The sequence below is a fragment of the Dryobates pubescens genome, chromosome 29 (genome assembly GCF_014839835.1).
Source record: "Dryobates pubescens isolate bDryPub1 chromosome 29, bDryPub1.pri, whole genome shotgun sequence".
Taxonomy (NCBI): domain Eukaryota; kingdom Metazoa; phylum Chordata; class Aves; order Piciformes; family Picidae; genus Dryobates; species Dryobates pubescens.
Genome location: NC_071640.1, coordinates 12,810,233 through 12,828,463, shown reverse-complemented (window position 1 = coordinate 12,828,463; position 18,231 = coordinate 12,810,233). Strand labels below are relative to the sequence as shown.

At 58.9% G+C, this 18,231-nt stretch overlaps 1 protein-coding gene across 1 annotated transcript in view; it reads right to left on the bottom strand.

The window, feature by feature from the left end:
* ZNF618 (zinc finger protein 618) overlaps positions 1–18,231 on the bottom strand; it is a 166,603-nt gene that overhangs the window by 26,376 nt on the left and 121,996 nt on the right. The window contains exons 5-6 of the mRNA XM_054174189.1: positions 16,787–16,864; positions 7,462–7,526 (exon numbers count right to left, since the gene is read on the bottom strand). Coding sequence (XP_054030164.1) covers positions 7,462–7,526; positions 16,787–16,864 — 143 coding nt within the window. The remainder of the gene's footprint in view (positions 1–7,461; positions 7,527–16,786; positions 16,865–18,231) is intronic.

Sequence of the window (18,231 nt, the reverse complement as noted above, 5' to 3'; positions counted from 1 at the left end):
GAGCCCAACCCCAACCCTCATTGCAACCTCCTTCCAGGGAGCTGCAGAGAGCAATGAGGCCTCCCCTGAGCCTCCTCTTCTTCAGACTAAACAACAGCAACTCCCTCAGCTGCTCCTCATGTGATGCCCTCCAAACCTCTCCCCAGCCTTGTTGCTCTTTTCTGGACACCCTCCAGCACCTCAAGGTCTTTCTTGCTCTGCAGCACCCAGAGCTGAACCCAGCACTCAGGCTGTGGCCTCAAATCTGAATGAGTAAAAGTAATCAGGGAAGGGAAGCTTTGGGAAGGGAAGGGAAGGGAAGGGAGGGGAAGGGAGGGGAAGGGAAGGGAAGGGAAGGGAAGGGAAGGGAAGGGAGGGGAAGGGAAGGGAAGGGAAGGGAAGGGAAGGGAAGGGAAGGGAAGGGAAGGGAAGGGAAGGGAAGGGAAGGGAAGGAAGGGAAGGGAAGGGAAGGAAGGGAAGGGAAGGGAAGGGAAGGGAAGGGAAGGGAAGGGAAGGGAAGGGAAGGAAGGAAGGGAAGGGAAGGGAAGGGAAGGGAAGGAAGGGAAGGGAAGGGAAGGGAAGGGAAGGGAAGGGAAGGGAAGGGAAGGGAAGAGAGGTTCGGAGAGGAGAGGTTCGGAAAGGTTCGGAGAGGTTCGGTTCGGAGAGGTTCGGTTCGGAGAGGTTCGGAGAGGAGAGGAGAGGAGAGGATAGGTTCAGAGAGGTTCGGAGAGGAGAGGTTCGGAGAGGAGAGGTTCAGAGAGGTTCGGAGAGGAGAGGTTCGGAGAGGAGAGGTTCAGAGAGGTTCGGAGAGGAGAGGAGAGGTTCGGAGAGGAGAGGTTCGGAGAGGAGAGGTTCAGAGAGGTTCGGAGAGGAGAGGAGAGGTTCGGAGAGGAGAGGTTCGGAGAGGAGAGGTTCGGAGAGGAGAGGTTCAGAGAGGAGAGGTTCAGAGAGGTTCGGAGAGGAGAGGAGAGGTTCGGAGAGGAGAGGAGAGGAGAGGTTCGGAGAGGAGAGGAGAGGTTCGGAGAGGAGAGGTTTGGAGAGGAGAGGTTCGGAGAGGTTCGGTTCAGAGAGGAGAGGTTCGGTTCGGTTCGGAGAGGTTCAGAGAGGAGAGGTTCAGAGAGGAGAGGTTCGGAGAGGTTCGGAGAGCTGTTTCCAGGGTGAGGGAAGAGAGCAGAGCACAGCAGCAGCCTGGCTGGCACACTGAACTCAGCACTCCTGCAGTCTCCTCTCCCTGAGCCTCCCCACTTTGAAGAGGGTTTTCTTACAAGTTGCCAGCACTGGTGAGAGCCTCCCCAAGGACTGGGCAGCCTGTGCCAGGCTTTGAGAACACTTTCAGTGAACTTTCTTCTAATGTCCAACCTAAAGCTTTTGTGGTGCATGCTGAGGCCATGTCCTCTTATTCTGTACCTGATCCTCTCCTGACAACTCAACCATGGCTCCAAGTGCCACATCCAAGCCTTTTATGAACACCTCCAGGGATGGGGATTCCACCACCTCCCTGGGCAGCACATTCCCATGGCTAACAACTCTCTCCGGGAAGAACTTTCTCCTCACCTCCAGCCTAAACCTCCTCTGGCACAGCTTGAGACTGTGTCCTCTTGTTCTGGTGCTGCTTGCCTGGGAGAAGAGACCAACCCCCACCTGGCTCCAACCTCCCTTCAGGGAGCTGCAGAGAGCAAGAAGGTCTCCCCTGAGACTCCTCTTCTGCAGGCTAAGCAACCCCAGCTCCCTCAGCTGCTCCTCACCAGCCCTGCTCTCCAGGCCCTTCATCAGCTCCATTGCTCACCTCAGCTCATCCCAGCACCTCAAAGCCCTTGGAGTGAGGGGCCTGAAACTGAACAGTGCTCAAGGAGTGGCCTCAGCAGTGCAGAATGCAGGGGGACAATCACTGCCCTGGAGGGAAGTGCTGAAGGGACTGTGTGTAGCAGAGCTACAGATCTGGGCACAGTGAAGGTTACCACAGTCTGGAGACCGTGGCTGGCTGGGGGAAGATCATCCTCCCCTCCCCCTCCTGGGGATGGGCCCCAACCCAACCAGGCAGCAGGGAGACCATTCTGGGCTCTCTTCCCAAGCCAAGTGCAGCTCTCAGTGCCAGCCCAGCTCCCAGCACCAGGCCTGCTGACCAAGCACCAGTGCCAGCCCAGCTCTCAGTGCCAGCCCAGCTCCCAGCACCAGGCCTGCTGACCAAGCTCTCAGTGCCAGCCCAGCTCTCAGTGCCAGCCCAGCTCTCAGTGCCAGCCCAGCTGCCAGCACAAGGCCTGCTGACCCAACACCAGTGCCAGCCCAGCTCTCAGCACCAGGCCTGCTGACCCAGCACCAGTGCCAGCCCAGCTCCCAGCACCAGGCCTGCTGACCCAACACCAGTGCCAGCCCAGCTCTCAGTGCCAGCCCAGCTGCCAGCACCAGGCCTGCTGACCCAACACCAGTGCCAGCCCAGCTCTCAGTGCCAGCCCAGCTGCCAGCACCAGGCCTGCTGACCCAGCACCAGTGCCAGCCCAGCTCTCAGCACCAGGCCTGCTGACCCAGCACCAGTGCCAGCCCAGCTCTCAGTGCCAGCCCAGCTCTCAGTGCCAGCCCAGCTCTCAGCACCAGGCCTGCTGACCCAACACCAGTGCCAGCCCAGCTCTCAGCACCAGGCCTGCTGACCCAACACCAGTGCCAGCCCAGCTCTCAGTGCCAGCCCAGCTGCCAGCACCAGGCCTGCTGACCCAGCACCAGTGCCAGCCCAGCTCTCAGTGCCAGCCCAGCTGCCAGCACCAGGCCTGCTGACCCAGCACCAGTGCCAGCCCAGCTCTCAGTGCCAGCCCAGCTGCCAGCACCAGGCCTGCTGACCCAACACCAGTGCCAGCCCAGCTGCCAGCACCAGGCCTGCTGACCCAGCACCAGTGCCAGCCCAGCTCTCAGCACCAGGCCTGCTGACCCAACACCAGTGCCAGCCCAGCTCTCAGTGCCAGCCCAGCTGCCAGCACCAGGCCTGCTGACCCAGCACCAGTGCCAGCCCAGCTCTCAGTGCCAGCCCAGCTGCCAGCACCAGGCCTGCTGACCCAACACCAGTGCCAGCCCAGCTCTCAGTGCCAGCCCAGCTGCCAGCACCAGGCCTGCTGACCCAACACCAGTGCCAGCCCAGCTCTCAGTGCCAGCCCAGCTGCCAGCACCAGGCCTGCTGACCCAACACCAGTGCCAGCCCAGCTCTCAGCACCAGGCCTGCTGACCCAACACCAGTGCCAGCCCAGCTCTCAGTGCCAGCCCAGCTCTCAGCACCAGGCCTGCTGACCCAGCACCAGTGCCAGCCCAGCTCTCAGCACCAGGCCTGCTGACCCAGCACCAGTGCCAGCCCAGCTCTCAGTGCCAGCCCAGCTGCCAGCACCAGGCCTGCTGACCCAGCACCAGTGCCAGCCCAGCTCTCACATCTATTGCCCCCAGCCTGTGACTGTGCACTGCCCACAGCCTGCTCTGTGCCCCAGCACAGTGCCAAACCTGTAACTCCCCTAAACCTGCCTGCAATTCCCATGGAGAATGATGGTGCAGGTCTGGCCCAAAGAGTTTCTTCCCAAGGACCACCTGGAGCAAAGCCCAGAGGTGCCCAAGTGTCCTGGGCCAGACTGTCAGCCTCTTGCCCAGGGAGTTTGTGACCTCCATGTCAGGCTGCCCAGCCCTGCCCAAGGGAAAACAGCAAACAGAAAGCTTTTCCCAAGCCTGCCTCCTCCCTTTCTGCTCTGCCAGCCACAGTTGGTAGCAGCTGGAGAGGCCTTTTTATTAGCACATTAGCACTGTGGGCTGCTTTGTTGTCCTCTCTCTCCATGTGGGAATTCTGGCCTTGGACCCTGAGCCAAGGCTGGAAAAGCAGCTCCCAAAGCCATGCAGTCCAAGAGTGGGTCCCAAACAAAAGGGAGTCCCAGAGACACCAACTATAGATTGAAGGCTGAAAATACCAAAGGTTTCCTCAAGGGAGTCTCCAAAGTGCCTCCCTGGCTGGCAAGCCTGAGCACCACTGCCTCCTCTCTAGGCAGGCAGCAAACCACCAACTGGCCACAGCTTGCCCCCTGTCTCCCTTCTCCCCAGGGAACCAAGGCCAGGCAGCAGCAGCCCCTTCTTCCCACAGTCCTTCAGACCACATTACAGCACAGCTTCACCCCCCCAGGCAGTAACTCGTCCTCCTGAGCAGCCAGGCGTGAGTTGCTCCCAGCCCCAGCATGGAAGGTGCAGACTTTGCCTCCCAAGAACAAAGACACCTTGATGCCCCCAGGGCACAGCCAACTGCCACCAAAGCTGCTCTGGGGTCAAGCCAAGGCACCCTTGCTGTGCTCTGCAGCTGAGGTGTCTCCTCACTTGGCACACAAGGTTGCCTGCATGAACACTTTCCAGGTGCCTGCTGTGGCTGCAACAGCTGCCTCCAGGAAGTCACCGTGGAGAAAACCTCAACAGCTCTTCCAAACCTGCAGCTCTGCTTCTCTCAGCTAATGCCAAGGCCACAGTGCTGCTCCAGGGAGCTCCTCACCCACATCAGTTTGGGATTCATAGATTCACAGAATGGTTTAGGTTGGAAGGGATATTAAAGCTCATCCAGTGCCAGCCCCCTGCCATGGGCAGGGACACCTCCCACCAGCCCAGCTTGCTCAAGGCCTCATCCAGCCTGGCCCTCAGCACCTCCAGGCAGGAGGCAGCCACAGCCTCCCTGGGCAGCCTGTGCCAGAGTCTCCCCAGCCTCACTCTAGAGAGTTTCTCCCTCATCTCCAGTCTCAATTTCCCCTCTCCCAGCTCAAAGCCATTGTTCCTTGTCCTGGCACTCCCAGCCCTTGTCCAAACTCCCTCCCCAGCTCTCCTGGAGCCCTTCAGGCATTGGAAGGCTGCTCTAAGATCTCCCTCTGTGATCATCTTGGTGGCCTCCTCTGGGCCCTCTCCATCATCTCCAGGTCCTTCTTGTGCTGGGGGCCCCAGAACTGGAGGCAGTGCTGCAGGTGGGGGCTGGCAGAGCAGAGGGGCAGAATCCCCTCCCTGTGCTGCTTGCTCACACTGCTGTAATTGATGCCCCAGAGGGAAGCACATGACAGAAACCAAGGTCTTGCTGTATCCTTTAAACACTGAGAAGCTCTGGAAGAAGGCAACAAACCATCCCTGCAGTGCCCAAGAACCTCGAGGTTCTCAATGAGACAGAAATAGCAGGGGAAGAGAGGAACAATGCAGACATCTGGAAGAGAGAGGCTGTGAGCAGCCAAATCAGGCCACAGAGGAACAGCACTGGAGCAGCAGGCCAAACAAAAATAGCAGGAAAGGAAAGACCAATAAAAAATGCCTAAAATACATGAGGAGCAAAGGGACTGCCAAGGAAACAAGAAGGCCATTGAGTGGAGGAAGGAGAAGAGCTGTGCAGAGGCAAGCAGGGCAGCCCGGGGATTGGATCCAGCTGCAGGGGCTGGGCACAGCGAGGGAAGGAGACAGCTGAGCAGCTCCTCTGCAGCAGTGAGGAGGGGAAGAGGAGAGGACTCTGCCAGGAAATGACAACCAGCTGCACTTGGGAAGAGCAGCAGTGGTTGAGCAGCTCCAGGTTGACTCTGCAGGACAGGTGGCATGCACAGTGTTCCTCACCAGGGTGGGTGGCTGTGGTGGATCCTCTTCCCCCATCCCCTACACCATCTGCTCTGGTGGCTTGGTTGTGCCTCCAGCTCTTTGAGCTGGGTGAGACTATTCTGGGAGAGCAGTGAGCATGGCAGGGAGTAAGGGGGTTCAGCAAGTCCTGCACTGGGGAGGGTCAGATCTGCACAGCCCTGAGTGAAGATGGCAGCAGTCCCTGCCCCTCCATTTCCACTGCTCCCAGGGCAGGTCCCCTGCAGGCTGTGCATAGAGCAGCTCCTCATCCCTCTTCTGTCTCAGAGACTTCTTCTGCCTGTGCCTTTCCACTCCCAAGATCCAGCCACCACAGAAGCAGCAGCTGTGGCTACAGAAACCCTTCCCCTTCCATGGCTCCAATGACATGGGGTTTGCCCAGGAGCCCTTACTCTCCACACCTCACCCTGCCCTTTCTTAGCCAGCAAAAATTCCTGTGATGGGCAGAAGAGGAAAAGCTGACAGAGAGAATCTCTGTGCACAAAGTGGGAATTCCCAAGCTCTGGCAAAAAAGGATACCATGCTCAGTACCCAAATAACAAACCCAGCACCCACACAGCCTAGCCCAGAACACCACAGGGCTCACTGTCAAAACTCAAGAGCAAGGAGGGGGCCACAAGATGCGTTTGGAAAGATTAAAACACTGACAGGGAGCAGAATACCCACAGGTAAAGAGGCAAGAGGAGGTGACAGGAGCCTGGGAAAGACTCTCCATCCCCATGTCAGCGAGGCAGAGGAAGGGTCCAGCTGCAGAGCCCATCCATCTCCCCTGCAGTGGGCTCCAGCAGAGGGCTGACACTGTGTGATGGTTGGTTGCTACTGACAGGTTTCAGCTCAGGGCTGAGCACTTCCAGTGAAGTCAGTCCTGCTTCCTTCTGCACACACACAAAGCCAAGACTCTCCCAAGCTAACCCCAACTTTTCACCTGGCACAGAAGGGGCCTGAAAAAACAGCAGTCCAAAAAAGGGAGCATTGCTCTACTGTTTAATGATTCTTTTTCTTGGCTATTTAACATTTTTATAACCACCCAGGGTAAGTTTGGTGCTTCCAGGCTGCCCTCTGCAACCAGCAAGGTCAGCAACTTACCTTTCCAAGGCAAAACGTAGCTCTGACCTAACATGATCATAGCAAAACCCAGGCTGGCAGAGACCTCAGCAGGTCTCTGTCTGACCTCCCGCTCAAAGCAGGGGCTGGGCTCAGCCCAGCTTATTCACAACTTGATCCAGGCTGCTCTCACGAACCCCCAGGGCTGCAGATGGCACAACCTCCCTGGACAACCTGCCCACAGCATGGGGAAAAGCTTCTCCTCCAACACAGCCTCCGCCTCTCCTCTTTCCACTCCATCCTCACTATCTCTCCCTGTCCTGCCACCATGCACTGCCTGGCTCCATCTATCCAACCATCCCCTCACAGGACCCCTGCTCTCCCCTGGGCTGCCGAGGTGAGCTGGGGCAGAGGAGCCAGACTGAAGATTTAGGACTGCTCCGGGCCTCGCTCGCCCTGCAGGGGCTGGCGGCACCGAGCACCGCTGCTCACGGCCGCGGTCTGCCTCCTGTCCTGCCCGGCTCCCCGAGCCCGCCCGGCCGCGGGCTGCGCCGCGCTGCCTCTGCCGCTGCGCTGCCTCTGCCGCCGCACCTGCGCGGCCCGGGGCGCCCCCTGCCGGCCGCGCCGCCGCCGTGCCGCAGCCCCTGCCCCTGCCCCTCCGCCTGCTGCCTCGGCTGCCGCCGCCGCCCGCTCTCCCGGCTCCCCGCCCCGCCGCATCTCCGCAGGGGGCGAGGGGATGCTGCGGCTACCAAACCTCCGAGGGGCAGCGCCCGCCGAAGTGCCCTGCGCTGCCCTGCGCGGCCGCGGTGCTGCCACACGCCGGTCCCCCCTTACGCAGCCACGGCGCCGTCGGTACTTACTGCCTTGTGAGGCTCCTTCCCCTGAGGCAGCTTCAGTGTCTGCAAAGAGAAAGAGCTGCACTTAGATCTGACCGCCGACTCTGCCCGGGCTGCGCCGCGGCCGTGCCCGGCCCTCGCTCGCTCCCTGTGCTGCGGCCGCGGCTCTGCCCCGCGGTTCTGCCCCGGCTCTGCCCCGCGGCTCTGCCCCGCGGCTCTGCCCCGCGGCTCTGCCCCGCGGCTCTGCCCCGGCTCTGCCCCGGCGCTCTGCCCCGCGGCTCTGCCCCGGCTCTGCCCCCCGGCTCTGCCCCGCGGCTCTGCCCCGCGGCTCTGCCCCGGCTCTGCCCCGGCTCTGCCCCGCGGCTCTGCCCCGGCTCTGCCCCGCGGCTCTGCCCCGGCGCCGCTCGCCGCCGCGGCGGCCGCAGCCCACAGGTGCTGCTGGGCAGAGGCCTGCGGCCCGCCCGGACCGGGGCCGTGGGGCCGAACCCGGCCCCCTCCAGCGCTGCTGTCACAAGGCAGCTGCCCGCGGGGCTCGGGAAGAGCCTCCCCGCTGGGCGCTGGTTTCCCACGCTGGCACCGGGGCCGGCACCCAAAATGGGGCTGGCAGGGGCACCCCTCCCCTGGCCCTGCTCCTAGGAGCTTCAGGGACCCTGAGAGGGCGGTGGGTAGGTGCAGGCTGCGAGGGGCAGCTTCCTCTCCTGCCGTCCTTCTGCTGTGCCCGGGGAAGCCCCCAGCACCCCCAGCCTCAGCCCGGTGCAGGGGGCTGCCAGGCTGGGCTGACACATCCCGACAAGCCCACTGCCACTAACGAGCTCAGGACCACGAGTTTCATGATGCCTGCTGAAGGTTAAAGGCACTCCCGTGAGAATTGCTCGGCAAGTGCTGTCAGCTCAGGAAAGCAAGCAGCAAAGAGTGCCCCCAGCTCAGCCTCCCACGGGAGACAGCACAGCCACCACGGAGCCTCCACCAGACAGCTCATGAGAATCCCCCTGGGGATACCATCCTGCTCTTACAGAAGATGGCCCAGGAGTCCCCCTCAGGCCCATTCCATCCTACTCTTACTGAAGATAGGCCATGAGAATTGGCCCCCCCCCCCAGCTGTTCTGTCCTGGTCTTACTGAAGGCAGTGAGAAAAGATGGAAGGAAAAGTTTCCCCTGCTGCCACATGTGCAAAGAACACAGCAAAGATCATGGAAGGTCAGAGTAGTCTCAGTTGGAAAAGGCCTCTAGGATGATCGAGTCCAACCACCAACCCACCACTACCATGGCTGTTGAACCATGTCCCAAAGGGCCAGGGCCACACATTTCATCACATTCAAGCCCTGGGTGAATGCATTGGGCGAAGCTGCAAGCTGGCAGCCAAAAAGCAGAGCTCCAAGTCAAGGATCACAGATGATGAGCCACTTAGAAGTGTTTTGTAGGCATCCTGAATTGCCTGTGTCTGATCTCACATTAGCTGGTAGCCCAGCTCTAGCTCAAGACATTCACAGGGTGTCAGGGGTTGGAAAGGACCCAAAGAGATGGACCCATACCAACCCCCTGCCACAGCAGGACCATACAACCCAGCCCAGGTCACACAGGAACACATCCTGACAGGCCTTGAGAGAAAGAGACTCCACAACCCCTCTGGGCAGCCTGTTCCAGTGCTCTGGGACCCTCACAGTAAAGAAGTTCCCCCTTGTGTCGAGGTGGAACCTCCGGTGCTGCAGCTTACATCCATAGCCCCTTGTCCTGTCACAGGGAGCAAATGAGCAGAGCCTGTCCCTGTCCCCTCCCTCCTGACCCCCAGCCCTCAGATACTGATAGACATTGATTAAATCCCCTCTCAGTCTTCTCCCCTCCAGACTAAACAGCCCCAGGTCCCTCAGCCTCTCCTCACCAGGCAGTGCTGCAGTCCCCTAATCATCCTGGTAGCCCTCTGCTGGGCCCTCTCCAGCAGATCCCTGTCCCTCTTGAGCCGGGGAGCCCCGAACTGGGGAGCCCAAAACGCTGTCCGTGGAGCCTGCACGGCTCTGCAAACCAGGCTGCAGGACGTCAGCCCCGCTGCTGAGCTGCAGATCTGCAACCTGAAGGGATGAGCACTGCTTACTCCTTTCCTTTCCTTCTTTCTTAGAAGTGAAATAAACCCAGAGGGCTGTGGGTCTGTGACTCTCTGCATTTCTACTTGAGTACCCTGCCTGATGAGATTGCTGTTCCAGGCACCCGGGTTGGCTTGGCACAGCCTCAGCAAGCGAGGGCCCGGATGAGGAGCAGCAGGCACAGACCTCAGCAGGCCGAGCACCAGGCCCTGGCCCTCTCCACACCTGCTGCTCCTTGGAAGGGTCACCCAGCCCTCGTGGGAAAAGCCAGCCATGGCACACTGGAGCTCTGCAAGATGCTCTCCTGCCCTTCAGATTCACAGAATGGGTTGGAAGGATCCTTGAAGGTCATCCAGTGCCAACCCCCTGTTTGGGGGGGAGGGGAGGTTTGCTCATCCAGCCTGGCCTTCAGCACCTCCATGGAGGGGACAGCCACAGCCTCCCTGGGCAGCCTGTGCCAGAGTCTCCCCAGCCTCACTCTCAACAATTTCTTCCTCCTCTCCAGTCTCAGTCTCCCCTCTCCCAGCTCAAAGCCATTGTTCCTCATCCTGGCACTCCCAGCCCTTGTCCAGAGTCCCTCCCCAGCTCTCCTGGAGCCCCTTCAGGTGCTGGAAGGCTGCTCTGAGGTCTGCCTGGAGCCTTCTCTTCTCCAGGCTGAACAGTCCCAACTCTCCCAGCCTGTCTCCACAGGGGAGGGTCTCCAGCCCTCTGTGATCATCTTCATGACCTCTTCTGGACCCCTTCCAGACAGCAGCATCAATAAACCATCACAGATCTGCACCATGCATGCACCAGGCCACATCTGGCATCTGAACAGCTCCAAGAAGTGCTTCAGTCAAACTGCAGGAGAATGCAGCAGCACACAGCTGGAAGGAGCAGCCCTGTCTCAACTGCTAAGAAATGTTGTTACCCTTAGTCATAAGGGCAGACTGAAATCTCCACGAATAAAACCCCCCTAAAAATCCCCTCCCAAGCCACTCCAAATCACCTCTGGGCTGAGACCAAGTAATCACAGCTGTGAGAGAGCTGTGAGAATGGGGAGGCCTGCAGGAGAGCTGGACACAGGCAAGTTCACTCCTGGGCCTCAAGTGGCTTCTGCAGCTCCTGGAAAAATCTGCTGCAGGCTGGGAAACTTCCACAGGGAAAATTAGAGGCTTGGGATGCAGAGGGCAAAGGATCCTCCCAGTCATGGAATCCCAGCCTGGTGGAGATTGGAAGGGGCCTCTGGAGCTCACCCAGTCCAACCCCCTGCTCCAGCAGGGCACCCACAGCAGCTTGCCCAGGAGCACAATGCCCAGGGAGGGGTTGGAAGCTCTCCACAGAATGAGACTCCACAACCTCTCTGGGCAGCCTGCTCCAGGCCTCCTGCACCCTCACACCAAAGAAGTTTCTTGTACTGAAAATCCTTATGAGAAATCCTTGGGTTGCCAATGCTGTGAGGTTTCAGCAGCAGATAATTATGCAGGTGAAACCAAACCATTCTGTAGCTCAGGAGCAGCAGCTCTCCTCAGCAGGATTATTTCACTCTTCATTTTCAACCTCTCACCTCAGAATGGTTTCAGTCCCTGAACTGCTTCAACTCAGACTCCAACAATGTGCACTCTGGAAACCCACATTTCCCATAGCCAGGATTCCAACAAATCCTTTCCCTTGGCAGATTTTTGCTACTGAGCAGAACCCATTCTTGGAAAAGCTTCCTCTGAAACTTGATAAACTTGGAGAAGTTTCTGAAGAGTTGGTTAACCCAAAAACTTCACCTGAGGGAAACAATTCACAGCAGTGGTCCCTGGCAGCCCAGAGGCAGCTGAGTGCTGAGCTGCAGCCAGAGCAGGGAGAGCAGCAGCACAGGGAGGGGATTCTGCCCCTCTGCTCTGCTCTGCTCAGCCCCCACCTGCAGCACTGCCTCCAGCTCTGGGGCCCCCAGCACAAGAAGGACCTGGAGCTGCTGGAGAGGCTCCAGAGGAGGCCACAGAGATGAGTAGAGGCTGCAGACCCTCCCCTGTGGGGCCAGGCTGGGAGAGTTGGGGCTGTGCAGCCTGGAGAAGAGAAGGCTCCAGGCAGACCTCAGAGCAGCCTTGCAGTACCTGAAGGGCTCCAGGAGAGCTGGGGAGGGACTCTGGACAAGGGCTGGGAGTGCCAGGCTGAGGAACAATGGCTTTGAGCTGGGAGAGGAGAGACTGAGAGTGGAGAGGAGGAAGAAGTCCTTGAGAGTGAGGCTGGGGAGACTCTGGCACAGGCTGCCCAGGGAGGCTGGGGGTGTTGAAGGCCAGGCTGGATGAGGCCTTGAGCAAGCTGGGCTGGTGGGAGGTGTCCCTGCCCATGGCAGGGGTTTGGAGCTGGATCTTGAAGCTCCTGCTCCAGGGTGCTCAGCACCTATTCTCATGACAGATCAGCTGCTCAGCTGGCACAGCCATAGGGAGGGTAGCAGAGAGCTGATGGCTCCAGAGGGCAATGTAGAAAGTAAATGATCTAAATAAATGATCAGGAAAATCCTCCTTGAGCCCAGAAAATCTTCTCTGGCCCCAGAGAACTTCCAGCCATGATGAGGGCAGCAGGGAGGTACCTGCGAGGGTTAACCCTGAGCCTTAGTTGTTCTTTCATTTGCTTTCAGATGACTTCTCCTCTGGGCAAAAATCTCCCTTTGCTTGGCCTCAGCCCAGACGATTTTAAATGCACTCTTTGCAAGTCTAATAAAGTCATTTCAGCCTTTTTTGGGACTCATCTACAAGTGAGAGAATTTCCCTGACTCAAACCGAGCCGAGGTCGCTGCTTCGGTGTGAGCCAACCCTGCCACCCCCAGCTTCCTAGCTGACTACCTCCTGCAGGCAACCCAAACCCTTTCCTGACTTGCAAAGCCCCCGGGCAGCTCAACAAAAGCCCTGCAAGCACAGCAGTTGAAGGGGCTGGGCTGGAGGCGAGGCAGTGACGCTCCCCAGCCCCTGCCACGGCCACCGGGAAGGCAGAGCCCCGCTGCTCCGGCCGCACTCCAGCAGCCCTGCAGGAGGAAGCAGCCGTGGGCCTGCAGGGCTGCACAGCAGCTCACAAAAGAGCCTTTCAGCTCCACACCATCCCTTAGCTTTGGCTTGGGCTGCTTTACTGTCTGGGTGCTGTGGGGACAGAAGGCAGCCTTTGCAGTCCTGCCCTGGCCAGGCGCAGTGGGACAGTTCCTCACCCGCCCTGCTGAGCCTTTGCTGAGCTCCCTGCCTGGGCTCTTCTGTGCCTGCATCTTGGCATTCAGTGCAGCAGAGAGGCAGCTCGCCCCTGGCAGGCAGCACATCTTGAACTAGAGCACTTGCAAACTGCCAGGAGATCACAGAGTCACACAGTATCTTTGCTTGGAAGAGACCTCCAAGCTCATCCAGTCCAACCCTTGACCCAGCACTGCAGGCTCAGCACCAAACCCTGTCCCTAAGCCCCAGCTCCACAGCTGTTGGATCACCCCCAGGGATGGGCACTGCAGCACTGCCCTGGGCAGAACATTCCAATGGCTGAGAACCTTTCCAGTACCTGAGCTCCAGCCTGAGCCTCCCCTGGGGCAGCTTGGAACCATTTCCCCTGCTCCTGTCCCTTGCCACCAAGGAGCAGAGGCTGAGCCCCTCCTTGCTCCTCAGGTACATCAATTGCTCCCTGGAATTCTCCAGCCAGTGCCAACCACCCCAGGGGATCTCAGGAAGCTAAGCAAGTGCCCAGCTTTCCCCTAAGAACCCACCCATTCCTGAAGGCAGACACGAAAAGACCATCCTAAAGAACACAGGTGAGCTCCAGCACAGCTTCTCCACCATAGAGATGACCTAGGGACAAGGCAGGGGCAGTCACAAAACCATGCAGGGAAGCTCTCTTCAGCCTACAAAGAAAAGCAGGATGTGGGCAGTGCCAGAGCCCTCAGCTGGGACAGAGCAGCTCAGTTTGGCACAGGGCTGAAGTGGCTGACAAGGACCAACTGCAAGAGCAGAGAGGGCAACAGACCTCCAACCTGTGCTGCCCACAAGCTGTTAGCCCCAAGCTCCCCTGCTGCAGCTCCAAAACGGACACCAAGCTGTACCAACAACAGCTCAGGGAGAACCCAGCTCAAAGCAAGGACAACTTGACACCTCCAAACTCCTGTCCTCACAGAATCACAGGATTGGAAGGGGCATCAGAGACCATCTACTGCAACCCCCCTGCCATGGGCAGGGACACCTCTCAGCTAGACTTGGATGCTCAAGGCCTCATCCAGCCTGGCCTTCAACATCTCCAGGGAAAGGGCATCCACAGCCTCCCAGGGCAGCTTATTCCAGAGTCTCACCAGCCTCATATTGAAGAACTAAGCTCCAGTCTAACCCTGCTCTGCCTCAGCTTCAAACCATGTCCTGTACTTAACCTCCCAATGGCTGAGCTTTGTTTAGCTTCATAGCATCACAGCATGGCTCAGGTTGGAAGGGACCTTGAAGATCATCTATTCCAACCCTCTGCCATGGGCAAGGACACCTTTCACCAGCCCAGATTGCTCAGGACCTCATCCAGCCTGGCCCTGAACACCTCCAGGCAGGAGGCAGCCACAGCCTCCCTGGGCAACCTGTGCCAGATTCTCACCACCCTCACACTGAAGAACTTCTTCAGCTCTAAGGTCTGCCTGGAGCCTTCTCTTCTCCAGGCTGCACAGTCCCAGCTCTCCCAGCCTGGCCCCATAGGGGAGGGTCTGCAGCCTCTGATCATCTTGGTGGCCTCCTCTGGACACTCTCCATCAAGTCCAGGTCCTTCCTGTGTTGGGGTCCCAGAGCTGGCCACAGCCCTGCAGGTGAGGTCTCCCCAGGGCAGAGCAGAGGGGCAGGATCCTCTCTCTCCAGCTCTGGCAATGGGCACTGGCAGCACAGAAGGCCAAGGGCAGCCCTTTGGGCTGCCCTTGGCCTTCTGTGCTGCCAGTGCCCATTGCTGCCTCCTGCCCAGCTTCTCCCCCACCAGCACCCCCAAGTCCTCTGCAGGGCTGCTCCCAATCTCATCACCCCCCAGCCTGGCTTCATATTGAGGGTTGCCCCAACCTGAGTGCAGGACTTTGTGCTTGGCCTTACTGAACCTCCTGAGGTTCTCCTCAGCCCAGCTCTGCAGCCTGGCCAGGTCCTTCTGGCTGGCTCCCATCCCATCCTTCCCTCTTGTCAACCACATCACTCAGCTTGGTGCCCTCTGCAGACTTGCTGAGGGTGTCCCCAGGCCTCCCTATGCACTCAGTGCATGCAATGCATTGGTGCTTGCTCTGCAGACAGGCTCACTGCCAGCTCAGGTTCTCTTCCTGGGAGAAGCACATTAGAGAGCTTCCAGTTTGCCCTCTTGCTGATCCTGCCTAAACATCTCATCTGGGTTTGCAATGTCTGAAGGCATAGAAGGCACAGAGCCATAGAATGGGTTGGGTTGGAAGGGACCTTCAAGATCATCCAGTTCCAACCCCCAGCCATGGGCAGGGACACCTCCCACCAGCCCAGCTTGCTCAAGGCCTCCTCCAACCCTTCTCAAAAGTCCCTCCCCAGTTCTCCTGCAGCCCTCTTCAGGTACTGGAAGGCTGCTGTAAGGTTTCCCTGAAGCCTTCTCCAGGCTGCCCAAGGCCAACTCTCTCAGCCTGGCCTCCCAGCAGAGGGCTTCCAGCCCTGCCAGCACTGCTGTGGCCTCCTCTGGCCCTGCTCCAGCAGGTCCCTGGCTGTGCTGTGCTGAGGGCTCCAGAGCTGCCCCAGCACTGCAGGGAGGTCTCAGCAGAGCACAGCAGAGGGGCAGAATCCCCTCCCTGCCCCTGCTGCCCACCCTGCTGGGGCTCAGCCCAGGCCAGGCTGGGGCTGGGCTGGCAGTGCTTGGTGCTGGCTCCTGCCCAGCTCTGCACCCCCAGCACCCCCAAGGCCTTCTCCCCAGGGCTGCTCTCCAGCCCTTCACCCCCAGCCTGTGCTGATCCCAAGGCTATTTCTATCCCTATCAATCAGCTCACACACTAGAGGTCACCTCATACTAGCAGAGCTCCCAAATGGCATCTGAATGAAGAAGCCTTTAGTGCTCAGGGGACAGAAGTGAAACAAAAGCTATCAGTGACCCAACTCCAAATCCTGAAATCATTATTGCAACACTACTGCACTGCTGTGATGCAACAGGGAAGCATTCTGCAGGGCAGCAATTTGCTGCTGCTCACCAGCATTGCAGGCATCTTTTTTGCCTTAAGCTGCAGAGTGAAGCTACTTTTGTTGCACATTCAAAGTACCTTTAGGAATTAGGAGCAGCCTGCCAGTACCTGAAGGGGCTCCAGGAGAGCTGGGGAGGGACTCTGGCCAAGGGCTGGGAGTGCCAGGCTGAGGAACAATGGCTTTGAGCTGGGAGAGGGGAGACTGAGAGTGGAGAGGAGGAAGAAATCCTTGAGAGTGAGGCTGGGGAGACTCTGGCACAGGCTGCCCAGGGAGGCTGTGGCTGCCTCCTGCCTGGAGGTGTTGAAGGCCAGGCTGGATGAGGCCCTGAGCAAGCTGGGCTGGTGGGAGGGGTCCCTGCCCATGGCAGGGGGTTGGAGCTGGATGATCTTCAAGGTCCCTTCCAACTCAAACCATTCTATGGTCTGTGATGCCTCACAGATGACCTACTGGAAGGCTGCTCTGAGGTCTGCCTGGAGCCTTCTCTCCTCCAGGCTGCACAGCCCCAGCTCTCCCAGCCTGGCCCCACAGGGGAGGTTCTGCAGCCTCTGCTCATCTCTGTGGCCTCCTCTGGAGCCTCTCCAGCAGCTCCAGGTCCTTCTTGTGCTGGGGGCCCCAGAGCTGGAGGCAGTGCTGCAGGTGGGGGCTGAGCAGAGCAGAGCAGAGGGGCAGAATCCCCTCCCTGTGCTGCTGCTCTCCCTGCTCTGGCTGCAGCTCAGCACTCAGCTGGCTCTGGGCTGCCAGGGACCACTGCTGGCTCCTGGGCAGTTTGTCACCAGCTGACACCCCCAAGGCCTTCTCCTGCAGGCTGCTCTAAGCCACTCCTCACCCAGGCTGGCTCTGTGCTTTGTTTGCCCTGCCCCAGCTGCAGGACCTTGCCCTTGGCCTTGTTGAACTCCATGAGGTTGGCTTGGGCCCAGCTCTGCAGTCTGCCCACATCCCTCTCTCCCAAGAGGGTCACAGATCCAAGACAGCCCTGAGGTTTATCCTGTGAATGAGCCACCCAGAAGGAGCATTCCTGATGAAGAGAGCAGCAGTGAGGCATCTTGAAGAGCTTCTGGAGCACAGCCCTGCCCCTGGCTGCCCCCCCAGCCGCCCCAGGCTGAGGTACCTCGGTGTGCCCGCACGTGGGTCTGGAAGCAGTTGTAGTATTTGTACTTCTTCCCACAGATTCCACACTCATAAGACCCTGGAAAACAAGAGAGAGAAGCAGAGGTCACCACTTTGGCCCAGGAGAAACAGCCTCATCACAAACACATTGAACAAGTCCAAGTGCCAGGGGCTGCTCTTTGGCCACAGCAACCCCAGGCAGAGCTACAGGCTGGGGGCAGAGTGGCTGAGAGCAGTCAGGCAGAGAGGGACCTGGGGGTGCTGGTTGACAGCAGCTGAACAGGAGCCAGCAGTGTGCCTAGGGGGCCACGAAGGCCAAGGGCAGCCTGGCCTGCATCAGGAAGAGTGTGGCCAGCAGGAGCAGGGAAGTCCTTGTGCCCTGTGCCCAGCACTGCTTAGGCCACACCTTGAGTCCTGTGTCCAGTTCTGGGCTCCTCAGTTTAAGGACATTGAGACACTTGAAGGTGTCCAGAGAAGGGCAACAAAGCTGGGGAGGGGTCTGGAGCACAGCCCTGGGAGGAGAGGCTGAGGGAGCTGGGGTTGCTTAGCCTGCAGAAGAGGAGGCTCAGGGGAGACCTCATTGCTCTCTCCAACTCCCTGCAGGGAGGTTGTAGCCAGGTGGGGGTTGGTCTCTTCTCCCAGGCACCCAGCCCCAGAACAAGAGGACACAGTCTCAAGCTGTGCCAGGGGAAGTTTAGCCTTGAGGTGAGGAGAAAGTTCTTCCCAGAGAGAGTTGTTAGCCACTGGGATGTGCTGCCCAGGGAGGTGGTGGAGTCCCCATCCCTGGAGGTGTTCCAGAGGGGATTGGATGTGGCACTTGGTGCCATGGTTTAGCTGTCAGGAGGTGCTGGGTGCCAGCTTGGACTTGCTGAGCTCTGAGGTCTTTTCCAACCTTATTGATTCTGTGATTCTCCAGCAAGCTGGCACCAGAGAGTGCAGTTTGCAGCAGAGTCTTTTTAGGAAGGCTGAGGGCAGAGAATTCTCTCTCCCAGACTCAACTCTCTTTTTTTTTCAGCCTTATTTTCAGCCTCCTTGGCACAGTCCCCAGTCTCAGGACATCTTTTTCACTTGACTCACATGCAAAGAGCCACTCTCCAAGGGAGCCTGACTTAGAACCTTCTAATAATGGCTGAGATTTCCTAGGGACAGAAATAACCTGGAATTGCTTTTTTTGGGGTGTTTTTTGTTACAGGAAGTTCTTAGTAGCTGAGGAGGGAAAAATGAGAGGAAAGAAGCAGCTTTCAACTGACTAAAAAAGTTATCTTGAGGCCAAGAGGCTTCAGAATTTCTCAATGCCCAAAATTCTCTCCAGAACCCCACAGAGGTTTGGGCAATATCCACCCAAAGCAGGCAGCTGGAAACAGCACTTCTGACCTTTGTGGAAGGAAAAGCAATGAGCACAGCAGCCTCACTGGCTAGGCCACACCTGGAGTCCTGTGCCCAGCT